This window comes from Hyperoodon ampullatus (genome assembly GCF_949752795.1).
Source record: "Hyperoodon ampullatus genome assembly, chromosome: 11".
Classification (NCBI taxonomy): domain Eukaryota; kingdom Metazoa; phylum Chordata; class Mammalia; order Artiodactyla; family Ziphiidae; genus Hyperoodon; species Hyperoodon ampullatus.
Window position 1 is genome coordinate 41112586 of NC_136924.1, and position 12503 is coordinate 41125088.

General features: G+C 57.1%; 1 protein-coding gene across 2 annotated transcripts in view; it reads left to right on the forward strand.

Moving 5' to 3' along the window:
- FBLN1 (fibulin 1) overlaps positions 1-12503 on the forward strand; it is a gene marked incomplete at its 5' end in the record, with an annotated part of 76739 nt that overhangs the window by 35414 nt on the left and 28822 nt on the right. For both annotated transcript variants that reach the window (XM_079714431.1, XM_079714432.1), the window contains 4 exons: positions 709-834; positions 3303-3422; positions 4301-4432; positions 6206-6329. In XM_079714431.1, coding sequence (XP_079570557.1) covers positions 709-834; positions 3303-3422; positions 4301-4432; positions 6206-6329 — 502 coding nt within the window. The remainder of the gene's footprint in view (positions 1-708; positions 835-3302; positions 3423-4300; positions 4433-6205; positions 6330-12503) is intronic.

Consider the following 12503-nt stretch of genomic DNA (forward strand, 5'->3'; position numbering starts at 1 on the left):
CTCGCCTCTGAAAATCCCAAGTGCAGGCAGTCCCAGAGAAGAGACCCCGATCGGGAGACCCCCGTTCTAGTTTCAGCTCAGCTGCTGCCAGTCTGGCTCCTGGGGAGGCCCTCCTGGGCGTGAGCCAGGGTCCTTACCTGTAGAACAGGTGCTCTGCTTGCCCCAGGACCTCTGAGTGTTTATGAGGCTCCAGCCAGCTCTACAAATGCCCCAAAGTCTTAATGATTTCCCAGAGATTCCTGCTGACCTGCAGGGCTGCAGGGCCCAGAGCTGTGTGCTCGCCCAGGGCGGTGAGAACCCAAGACGGCATGGTGGCCCGAACACCAGGGGCCAGGACAGGTCCTGCTGGTGGACGCCAGCCATCCCCAAACCCGGGTGCTCAGGGGAGCCTGGCACCTGCCCCGCCCAGCCCCACGGCACCTTTGTCAGATCCTGGAGGGCACTCTCTCGGGCTCTGGGGTGGAGGGCTGGCGGGTGGGAATGTGCCCAGGCACGCCGTCGTGGAAGGAGCACGAAGCTCGCCCAGCGGGCAGACAGGCCGGGGCCGTCCCAGCTCCCCTGCTGACTTGCCGTGTGTTTGGGACAAGTCACTGTTCTTTCTCTTGGAGAGGAGGCCAGGGGAAGTGGGGGACACAGGTCGTGAGCTGCCACCACGGTCAGCACTGCCCAGGGAGGATGCTGCCTGAGCCGCCTCCTGCTCTGTTGCAGACATTAACGAGTGCCGGCGCTACCCCGGGCGCCTGTGTGGCCACAAGTGCGAGAACACGCCTGGCTCCTACTACTGCAGCTGCACCATGGGCTTCCGGCTCTCCTCTGATGGCCGGTCCTGTGAAGGTGAGGGCAGGGCGGGGCAGGGTCAGGAGCTCTGTGACTGCATCCGCGCCCCTTCCCCCAAGCTGCCCACCTCCTGGGGAAACCACCACTCTCCCTGCAGCTCTGCATGGGACCGACTCACATTTGTGCCCTAGAGCATATCAAACAACGTATTAGCAGGGGAACGACCTCTAAAAGCTTGCTTGTCAGAGATGACTGCCCTCCCCAGTTTCTCCTGGGCCCTGGAGGGGGTGATAACACCTGTGCACACGTACGGATGGATAAGTTGGCTGCAGAAGCCATGTGGGAGGTGGCTGAGAGTGTGGGGTTTGGGGGCGTCTGACCCACTGCTTACTCACCTGACCCTGGGGAGTGGCTGACCTCACCTGCCTCATTGTCCTCACAGGGGAAAATGGGGCTGTTTATGCCAAAGAGAAACAAAAGCTAGACACTTGTTAAAAGTGGTAAGACAGATTTTATTTAGACTACTGCAGTAGGGGAAAGAGACTTCAGCATAAATTGGTCTCAACTCCACCAAAAAAGAAGGTGCGGGTTTTTTAAATGCTGGGGTCTGCTAAGGAATAGTTCTGGAGGATGTTAAGGACGCTGGTCAGTGGGATTAGGCCAGCTGTGTCTTCTCACTGGCTCTGACCCTCCTGCAGAGTCTGGGAGATGGGGTGGGGGTGGGACCTCCCCTTGATGACTGCATTTCAAAGGCCTGGTTCCCACCTTAAAAGGACCTGGGTTGCAGAAGATACATCTCAAAGGGACAGAAAGGATTTACATCTGCAGGTTTTCTAAAGTAAATGCTCCTAAGAAAAAGGGAGGTCAGGGCCTGTATTCCAGTGTTGGCTGGAATACACAGGAAATTCTCTGGCAGCATCAAGCTTTCCCAGGCAGGCATTTCAAGGGTCATGGTCTTGGGCTGATGCTAAAGTTTGGTCTGGGTTGGGGGGCGGGTTGGACCGAGTCATTAGTGTCAAGAGTCTTGGGGTTGTCAGATACAGATAACACTGACCCCCTCTGATGGGATGGACTGAAATGAGAGGAGGGCCTGGCACATAGTAGGTGCTCAGTGGATGTCACATCTTCTACGGGAATTAGGTGATAAGGTCAGCAGAAATTGAGAGCTTCTCCCCCCACCCCGGCAATCCCTCACATTGCCCATCGAGCTCCCTTCTTTGCAGCACGGTGCCCAGGGGCAACCTGTAGAGCCACACTCAAGACATGGCAGGTCTTAAGTTTCTGGATTAAGAAGGATGATCACAAAAGTCAGATATGCCAGGATGCACCCCAGTGTGTAATTCTCAACCTGGAGCATGAACAGTGTGATGGACTCCTGGGTCCGAGGCTTCTCCTGAGATTCTGGGATTTGTCCCCCAAAACCAGACCCAACACACACATGTAATGGCAAGGAGCAAGATTCATGCATGGTGGCCCCTCAGGCCTGGGTTCACATCCCAGCTCTGTCACATTTACGGCCTTGAAGGAGTAACTCAGCATTTCTGGGCCTCAGTGTCCTCATCTGTAAAAGGGGGATAGTAGGACCCACTTTGTAGGGGGTCGTGAGGGTGAATCAAGATGAAGCCTGTCAAGGGTTTGTCACGGTGCCCAGTGTGAGATGACACACTTGTGATATGGAGACTGCTGGTATCATTGTTATTATCATTCGTGGCTAGTGCTGTCCCTGGTCACTCCTAAATGGCTGACTAGTAGGTATTCATATCTATGTTAGTGGACAATATTGTGGACACAAAACCAGGGCCTGGCCAGCCTTGCAGTATTATTCCACGAAGCACTTATAAAGCACCTGCCGCCCCAGATGTGTAGCAATAACATGGTTCCTGCCTTCAGGGAGTGTCTCTAGGATGTAAGAAACCACACTGAGCAGAGGTGAGCAAGTGAACGGGTGGCAGCCAGGCCAGGCGTGTGGGGCTGCAGGGATGAGACTCGGGGTGAGAGGCTAATGGACATTCTCGGCTGCTCACCCCTCCTGTTCTGCTAAGAATTAGCAGTAAACAAAAATGGAGAGGGACTTCTAGGTCAGAGGTTGGCAAACTTTTTCTCTAAAAGGCACGTAGTAAATATTTTAGGCTTTGCCAGCTCCATCTCTTTTGCGACTATTCAACTCTGCCTTTGTAATGCACAAGCAGCCATGGACCATAGTACATGAATAAGCGGGGCCACGTACCAATAAAACTTTATTTGCAAGCACAGGTGGTGGGCCAGAAGTTTACTGATCTCTGCTCTAGCCAAAGGGAACAGAGGAGCAAGAGCTCAGAGTCGGTCTGGCTTGATCAGGCGGTGGGTGTGGGGAGATGCCAGGTCCTCCAGCCGTGGGGGGCTGGAGTGGGGCCGCTCCCTCGGGGCAACTCCAGGCAGGTCCCTGGCCCTACGCGTGGTAACCTCTGCCTCTGTGTGTGTGTTAACTTGAGGGAGGTCACGGCCCCGCCAGCACTGAGCGGTGACCCCGGGACCCTCTCTTTCAGATGTGAATGAGTGTAGCAGCAGCCCTTGCAGCCAGGAGTGCGCTAACGTCTACGGTTCCTACCAGTGTTACTGCCGGCGAGGCTACCAGCTCAGTGACGTGGACGGGGTCACCTGCGAAGGTGAGGGCTCCCCGCTCGGCTGAGGGTGAAAGCACCCCTCCCTTGATCCCCATCCCCCATCTCCTTCTGGCTGCCGGCTGGTTTGTTTATTTTTCCCTCTAACTGAGGTTTATTTGGATGCACTTTACCCATCGTTGAGAGTGAAGTTTGTAAAGGTGCAAAGCCACCCACAGATTTTTCTTTAGTAAAATGAAACATGACGGTGGAGATCGCCATGTGTGCCGGGACCTCGAGCAGGGGCAGTGGTGGATGAGGAACGGATGAGGAGGGGGCCCAGGGGCTGCCCACGTCTCTGACTCACAGCTCTGCCTCTGGCCTTTTCAAAGCCCCTCCCTGGGCCTGGACCATCCTCTCTGTAACATGGAGGTTAAGCCCACACACACCAGGTTGTCAAAGGATGAATCCAAATGATGACTCAAAAGCACTTCATAGGTGCCTGGCACAATGTAGGTGCTCAAAGGATGACTCTTGTTAAGATTATTACTGTTTCTATATAAGGTGTGTTTGTTATTAGCACATTTATAATAATCAGCATTAGGACGTAGCCAGCCAGGGCACCTCTATGTGTGTCATTCTGAAGCCCTGGGCACTGCCCCCTGCCACCGGTTCCCCAGTCTCCCTCCTCCCCTTCCACGTGCACACTTCACACCATGAACTTGCTGTGTGGCCCTAGGCTAGGCTCTTACCCTCTCTGGGCTTCAGTTTCCCCTTATGGCGTGATGGTCTCTGAGGCCGCCCCAGCCGCAGCACTTTGAGGCCCCCCGCGCCGTGTCCATCTTGTCCTGTGTGGCTGCTCTCCAGGCCACAGCTCAGCCCACCACAGGGGGTGTAGCCCAGCCGGGGTCCACACATGCTGAGGGTGGGCTTTGCCGTCACAGACATCGACGAGTGTGCCCTGCCCACCGGGGGCCACATCTGCTCCTACCGCTGTCTCAACATCCCTGGAAGCTTCCAGTGCAGCTGCCCCTCAACCGGATACAGGCTGGCTCCCAATGGCCGCAACTGCCAAGGTGAGCGGGGTGGGACTCCTGGGGTGTCTCAGGCCGGCTTGGGACTGCGGTGTTGGGGGACTGAGGCCTGGCAGCCACACCACAGACGGGGTGTGTTCGGAGAGGGGACAACTCTGCATCCTGGGTGTGTCCTGGGCTCCGCGGGCACCCTGGTCTCCCATACCCAGGCACACTTGTCTGCCGGGGGTTCTGAGCCTCCCACCCTGCCCTGGGCAGCCCCAAGAGGGCCCGAAGTGGGGCTGACAGCCCTTAGGAAGATGCCCACCGTGGAGGAAACAGGATGTCAGTGCCTGGAAGACCCCATAGCATAGCACTGCTGTTTAGTCTTTTGTTCAGTCACTCGACAAACGCAGGCCCTACTGGGTGTTAAGGGCAAAGCAGTGAGCAGACGGCACAAGCCTCTGTCCCGGGGTGCTGATCCCCACTGGGCGAGGGGATGGGCCTGGTCAGGGTGTGTGACAACCCAGAGGTCTCTGTATTTAGGGACACTATGGCCGGAGGGTGCCGCGGGGGCCCAGGGATCGGCTAAACGAGGGGCGAGCGACATCCATCCTGTTGTACTAGGCTCCCATTTCAGGGGTCATCAGCTTCCTGTAACCGTCCATTTGGTTCCTGAGGCAGGTACTAAGTAGATATTTGTGAAGGGACGACCCTGGAATGGGCGCGTGGGACTCGCCTCCGGGAATGGCCGCAGAAGCTGAGTCAGAAGTTGGCTCTGTCCAGCCCCTCCGGATGAGTCCCCACATGGGGCTGGTGGCCCAGAGGCTCTGGAGGGCCCGGGTCCTGCAGTTGTCCTTTCTGGTCATGAAGAAGGTTTGAAGACTTCGATCAAAGGCGGGCAGGAGCTGTGGCATTTCCTGGGAGGGACCCGCTCAGCTCGTCCAGAGCTCCGGATGGAAGTTGCTCTGTTTTCACATTTCTGACGAAGCAGATGACCTGGCCAGGCGCCCTCACCACAGCCTGGGGTCCTGCCAGACACAGTGAAAACACATTCCTGAGCCTCAGCCTTTGAGATTGGGGAGGTCTGTTTTTGCCACCAATGGTCAGGATTTGGCATCTCTTAACAGATGCCTCTGGCACGGTGACATCCCCTGGGCCCACCATTTGGCTGCTCCGGACAGTTGAGGGAACGGGACGGCTCCCCATGTCCAGGGTGACCTCGTGACATGCTCCAGGCCGGGTTCCGGTCCAGCCCAGATAGTCACTGACTTTGGACGCTGGGCCCAACATAGAATCCCTTTAAGCCTCAGTTTCCTCGTCTGTAATATGGGGCTAGTGGCTTCTGCTCATTCCCTCCTAGGATGTTACAAGTGGCATGTGAGGTAAGGCTGATGCAACTCAGGAGCCTCAGAGAGGCACTGGCTGCCTGGGTTCAAAGCTTGACTCCACCACTTACAGAATGTGTGACCTTAGGCCAGTCACTTAACCCCTATGACACTTCCCTAAAATGAGGATAATAACAGTACTTGCCTCATTTAATTATAATGAGAAGCAGGTGTTTCCTGCAAAACACTTTAAGGGCTGTCATATAGTGTTTGCCGTTATCATTATTATGCTTACTCCTGGGACTGTGAATAATAGGTATATTAAATATATTCTCCTATAAGTAAAAATGCTGGCACAGGGCTCTGCTCCAGAGAGCAGCCAGTGGAGGGCAAGGATGGCCTGATCCCCCCTGACCCTGGTTGATGGGAGGCCTGGGCACCCCTGTCTGTGGATGGGGACGGCTGGGGGGCCTTGGCCTTCACCGTGCTGCCTTGGGATCTCCTGCAGACATTGATGAGTGTGTGACCGGCATCCACAACTGCTCCATCAACGAGACCTGCTTCAACATCCAGGGCGGCTTCCGCTGCCTGGCCTTCGAGTGTCCCGAGAACTACCGCCGCTCCGCAGACACGTAAGTCCCTCGGTCCCCGCGATTGTCTGTCTGTGTTGGCCTTCCTGGGGGGCCCGGCTCCCGGCCTGGGCGGGTAGTTAATGAGCCGTGCCCTCCCACGTGGGTCTTGGGAAACTCAAGGATCCCTGGTTCTCAGGCACCTAAATGCCAATGAGACTGGTTGCAGAAAGGGAAGGTAGTGACCTCATATGGGCTCAAGGTCGGCAGGCCTGCTCCCAGACCCGCCTGTGCATGGAGCCAGGCAGAAACCCCAGCCCTCTCGCTCCCTGGGGTGAAGCCTTGGGCAAGGGACAGCTCTCTGGGCCTCGGTTTCCTCATCTGTGACATGCAGATGGCAGAACCTGCTCTGACTCAGATAAAGGTAGCGATGGCTCTGGGTGAGCCGACGTGACTTGTTGGGGTGTCATTGTTAGATGACCCCACCTGAAAGCCAGATTCTCTTCAACCCAGTGACGGCGTGGAAACAGGACGAAAGGTTCTGTGTCCTCAACTTGAAGCTGTGTGTCCATATGTCACTGTAAGCTCACTCACTCTCAGGCCACCGGGATATATCCTGCTGGGGTGTCCAGGAGCCCCGTTCCTCAGGGAGCAGTGAGGACCCTCTGGTCTCGCCACACACGACCCCATCCCTTATTTTATCAGATGGATCTCCTTTCGTGCCCCCGGCAGTTGTTTTAGGAAAAGCTCCACAGTGGGAGCCAATCTCAGGAACGAGGACACATGACCCCTTCCCTCCAGCCCCGGGGAGTGCTCAAAGCCAGCACACAGCCAGGCTGCCTGGGAGACTCGGCCTCTTGTCCTTGGCCCTGGTCAGTGCCATCTTGGGCGGGGTCCCAGGCCCCAGCATCCACTTGCTGTTCTGGTACCGCCTCCTGCTGGCCGAATGCCAGAGCAGGAGACGCTCAGACGGCCCCAGCGTTCTTCCCAGCATGAGGGGTGTTCATCCCCCGGCCTTGCGGCTCCTGCCCCCCTGCAGGTCCTCTCAGTTTCCCCAGCGGGCGTGCTTGCCAGGTAGGGAGAAGCCACTCCAGAACTGGGTTTGCCAGCATTCCAAAGAGCCTGTGGGTTATGCAGCTAAGTGGGCAGTGTTGGTGCTCCCCTGAGCCGCGAAGAAAGATCCGTGTCCTTAATTTGAGGCTGTGCTGCTGTCTGTCTGCGTTCCCTCGCTCCCAGGACCCTTGTCTGGGTCTGGGTCTGGGGATTCTGGAAGACTGGCTGATGGCTCTCCATGTATAACTCACACACAATCACGGAAGCAAAAGGGGAGGAGGCTGCCCTGTGCAGGGACTTCACGCCTCCTAAGCTGGGGGTGGGCAGGCCAGCAGGCTAGCGTCGTGTCCTGAGGTTGTGGCTGAAGTTGCCCCCTGCCCCCCGCCGCGCTGATGCTTGTGGTGGAATCCTTCACCGCCCCGCAGTGCCAGCAAAAGTCATTTACTTGTTTGGGGAATGTTCACCGAGCCTACTGTGTGCAGGCACCTGGGCAGACAGTGGGCCCACAGAGGCCACCCATCCCCTGCTCTGAGCCCCACAGGAGCACGTGCAGAATGGCAGTGGGCAGAGTGCAGGGGTACTGAGACCAAGGAGGGCCCCCCCGGCTCCGGCGGGGAGCACGGTAGGCAGGGGGGCCTGGAGTCCTGGCCGTGAATATGGGGTATTCAGCGAGGAACCACACTCTGCTCACGGAGGGATGGATGCTCCAGGGCCTGGTCTGTCTCCATCCCATGGGTTCCTCAGCCTGCCCCCCAGGGGATGATAAAGAGGGGGCTCCATCATTCTCTGTATTAAAAGGGCAGGAAGTGAGCCCCTCCCCACAGTCAAGGTGAGAGGGGGAGGATGAGGCTCCAAGCAGCCCCTCCAGGGAAGACAGTGGCCCCGTTGACCAACATGCCGCTCACCAGCGCCACCCAGCGGCCGGAGCAGAGGCTGGGAGGCGAGTGGAGCTGGGAAAAGGTGTGGTCCCCGCCCTGAGGGTCCTGACTGAGCCCCTGTGGCTGTTCTCGGGCCTCTTGGAGATGCCGTCTGGCACTGAGATGAACGATCTGGCTTTGGTGTCCGGCTCACTTAGGTTTGCCTCCTAAGCTCAGTCCGTTCCAGGCCCCTTGACCTTGACCGTGACCAGGTCCCGTGAGCTTCTTGCTGTAAAGGGGGTGGTGACATCGACCTCCTGGGTTCCTGTAGGGTGACCTGCGACTGTGGGGCTGAGCCACCTCCATACCGCTTGCTCTGAGTTCAGCCCTGGGGGGTGTGGATAGGCATCCCAAGGCATGTTTTACTGCCAGTATTTATGGATGGAGGGAAGGTGGGCCCTGGTGTCCAGGTTGGGGCATGGCCTGGGAGGCTGCCCGGAGGAAGAAGGAACCAGGGCTGGGTCCCATCCTGGCTTCCGGGCCTGGCTCTCCTGTTCCTCAGTGCCATGACCTTGGGTCTTGGTCACCCAAGGGCCCTTTTGCCTCTGTAATACCTGCTTGTCAGTGCCTGGAGGATTAATGAGGATTGGCAGTAACGCTCCACGTGCCCAGCCCGCGGCCAGCATTGGTACCCAGACAACAGTGGTGGTGAGGAGGATGACAACTGGCCACCCTGTTCTCGTCCTCAGAATCCAGAGGTTCCTCAGAGCAACTCTTCAGCCCTTGCTCTGCTGCTGACTGTGTGCCTGTGGGCTGACTGTGTGACTGGCAGGTCTAGGGTCGCTCAGCCCTTAGATAGGAAGACAAGACATGGGTTCCTGAAGGGCTGTGTGGTCTTGGGGCCGTGCCTGCTGCCCATGGGAATCTGTCTAGTTACAATTTCTCCTTTGTTAACCCTGTTGAGGAATCATGGACCAGCCAGGAGCCCAGTGTCAGGCACAGGCAGTGAGGGCTGGGCCTGGAATCCCAAGTTGAGGGGCCACAGGGGGTCTCATCCTGGTTGCCTCTTCCCAGTTGGGGGGGTTACTCTGGGACCACAGGAGCACCGCTAGCTTAGGGTGAGCACAGTGACTGACAGGATGTAGACTGACGTGGGCAGGACACAGGCCGGAGCTCCAGGTGAGGAGGGGCCAACCCTCTCTCAGCACTGCAGACCCCTCAGACTGGAGTTTTCTACTTTACAGCACTTTTCCTTCTCCACAAAAATCCTCTTATAGAATTTACTATCTGACCTTCAGAAAGCAATTGGTAAAATTTAAAAAGGCTGCTTTAGGAAGGACCCAGTAACTGGCACTTCTGTGGTTAACATTAAGGGGGCCTTTACAGGCAAGGTTTGAGTCTCTCTCTCTGTGTCTCTTTGTCTTTCTGTCTCTGGGCCTCAGCCTTCCCTCTCTCCACACAGCCTCCTTCTGGCCAGTGGTAACTGGAACATGACCCAGCACGCAAACCACAGGGCTGGGCCTCACGGACTGACCAGGCTGTTAAGATCCTGAACACACAATTTCCTCCTCCCCACAGGAGGAATGTTCAGTGTCCCAGAGCCTGGGGTGGGACCGAAAACATCCTCTTTACCCCCTCAGCGGGGCAGCCCCCTGAGACCCGGGGTCTCGGAAGCCAGAGCGAGGCTGGGCAGCCTTGGCTGGCACAGCTGTTCGGTCCCAGGCGGTAATGCGGGTGGACAGAGCGGGTGAGGCCCTGCCCCAGCCGGTTCCTGGGGCTTGTGTCCAGAATGACAGGAGCCTGAAAGTCAGGGAACTGCCAGCAGGGACGGCTGCGAGCATCAGACAGCCTGGGGGGCGGCCAGAATGGCCATGCCTCCCGAGAGAAGGGACTGGCCTTGAGGACCTTTTTTCTCTGGCGTGTGGTGGCCTTCAATAATTGCATTTTTATGGAACTTGGGGGGTCCCGATCAAATTCGTTGAACTGAAAAATCGGGGCACATTGTTCTCTCATGCGGGTCAAGATGGAAACCAAGGTGTGTGGTCCCGGGGGTCCGGGCCTCCTCTGCTCTGTAACAGATGCAGTGGCGACGACCCCTCCTCTGTCTAGACATACCGGCTAACAAAGACTTCGCTGCCGTCCCCAGGCTGACAGGCAGTTTGCCAGAGGCAGTGGTTATGGTTTCTGAGATGTTTCAGCAAGTATGGGGGAGAGCGGGATAGGATAATTGATGTTGGAACTGACCAGGAAAATCAGGCCCGTATTTACTCGTGTGCAGGTAGAAAGCATGTAGGTGTCGAGCTGGTACTGGAGATGAAGCCAGAGAGTCACAGCCCCACCCTTGGGAAGCAAGCAGTCTGAAAGGAGCCAGGCCCAGAAAGGCCCAGAGTGAGGAAGGACTTGGGGGCTCTGCTTGGTGACCCTGTGGGGTTGGGGGTGGGTGGAGACCATTGAGGAGGAAGGAGTATCCAGCTCTCTGGTGTGTGATACCAGGACTTCACGCCCTGCCTTCCACCCATGCCGGGTTAATCCTCTGGCGAATCAAAATCCTGGCCTTGGATATGGGAAACGTGGGAAAACGTAACGCACATGAAGGGGACCCTGGCGCCACCTGCTGGCCAGATCCACCAGGCCCTTCCTGAAGCAGCTGGGCCGTGTGTGTGTGTGTGTGTGTGTGTGTGTGTGTGTTTCTGTGTGTGTGTGTGTGTGTACACACAGGCTTTGAAGTGAGACAGGCGCACTTTGCTTCTGGCATTTAGTACAGACTGTGGAGTCATGGACAAATTACATGTCCTCACCGAGCTTTGTCAGTAGAATAAGGAGAACCGGGTGGGACAGTGAGATGAGCTTGGGGAAGGAGAAACCCCGATGTACCCAGCACGAGGCCAGGCCCCGTCCCTCGGTTTCTCCACAGTCACCTGGCACACTCCCATTTGGCCTGGACCTGGGTGTCTCTGGGGGAGGGGCTGCCCCTGAGCAGCACCCATGCCCGCCTTCCTTCCTCCTCCCCCCTGCCTCTGGGCCCCCTCCCATGCAGACCCCTCCTCTTCAGTGTTCCTGATCCTCACACACCTTTACTAGCATGGAGCTCATTCCCAGGGCTGCCCTTTCTAAGAGCTCAGAATGGTAAATATCCAACTACAAGAAAGGATTTTACATCCTGGACATAGGATGTAAAAAGAGACAGCGCTCACAATAAATGCCAAGTGTAAATAAGTCCTAGTCACCTAACAAGAGGCATGGAAACTAAAAAAGTTGAAATGGAGGCATGATAGAAGACTAGGACAGTAGGTGCTCGTGGTTGGAGAATCCAAACACAGTCCAGATGGCAGAACTTCCTGGGACGTGCTCTGTCAAGTCCCGCAGGGCTCTGCACCTTGGCTCTGCTTCTAAGGCAGTTGCCTTCAGGGTGTGATGGGCCTGGAGTTCAGGAGGCAGAAGATAGGCCCTGTTCTTATCATCTCACAGGAAGTTAGAACCTGTCCCCATCCTGTCACAGGACGTTAGAACCTGTCCCCGTCCTGTCACAGGACGTTAGAACCTGTCCCCGTCCTGTCATAGGGCTTTAGAACCTGTCCGCGTCCTGTCACAGGACATTAGAACCTGTCCCCGTCTTGTCACAGGACGTTAGAACCTGTCCCTGTCCTGTCACAGGATGTTAGAACGTGTCCCCGTCCTGTGACAGTAGGTTAGAACCTGTCTCCATCCTTGTACAGGAAGTTAGATCCTGTCTGCATCCTGTCACCGGAAGTTAGAACATCTCTCCATCTCCGTCTCAAGCCCTGGTTGGCCCTGTGGACACAGACAGGGAACTGGGCCTAGAGCACAGGGCTTAGTGAGGGAAGACAGGGAACAGCCCTCACTGCCTGAGCACAAATCTAGCTTCCTCACACACTCTGTGACCTCAGGAAGGCCACTGACTCTTTCAGCCTCAGTTTCCTCATCTGAAAAATGGCCCTCAACCCCCCATCCCCGTGCGGTGGGATCACAGTAGCGGAGGCGTGACGGCGAGTAGCCGTGCGCTCTGTAAACGGCAGCAGCCATGCTTGCCGGCGTGCAGACGCTCACTTCGGGGTCGTCTCCGAGACCCGCTCAGGAGCCCTGTGTCGCCCTGACCACTATCTGGGTGAGGATCCAGGAGCCTGGACGACACTCGGAGGGCAGGGTGTGCCTGGTGAGGACAGCCCGGGGTGGGGCTCTGCCAGTGAGAAGGGGACACGCCTCGCTCCAGGCACGACCCTTGACCCCAGCCACCCAGCGCCCCCTGAGGGTGTTGGAAGAGGCTAGTGCCTGAGCCCGCGGCCAGGAGGTCCCCGGCACCTCCCAC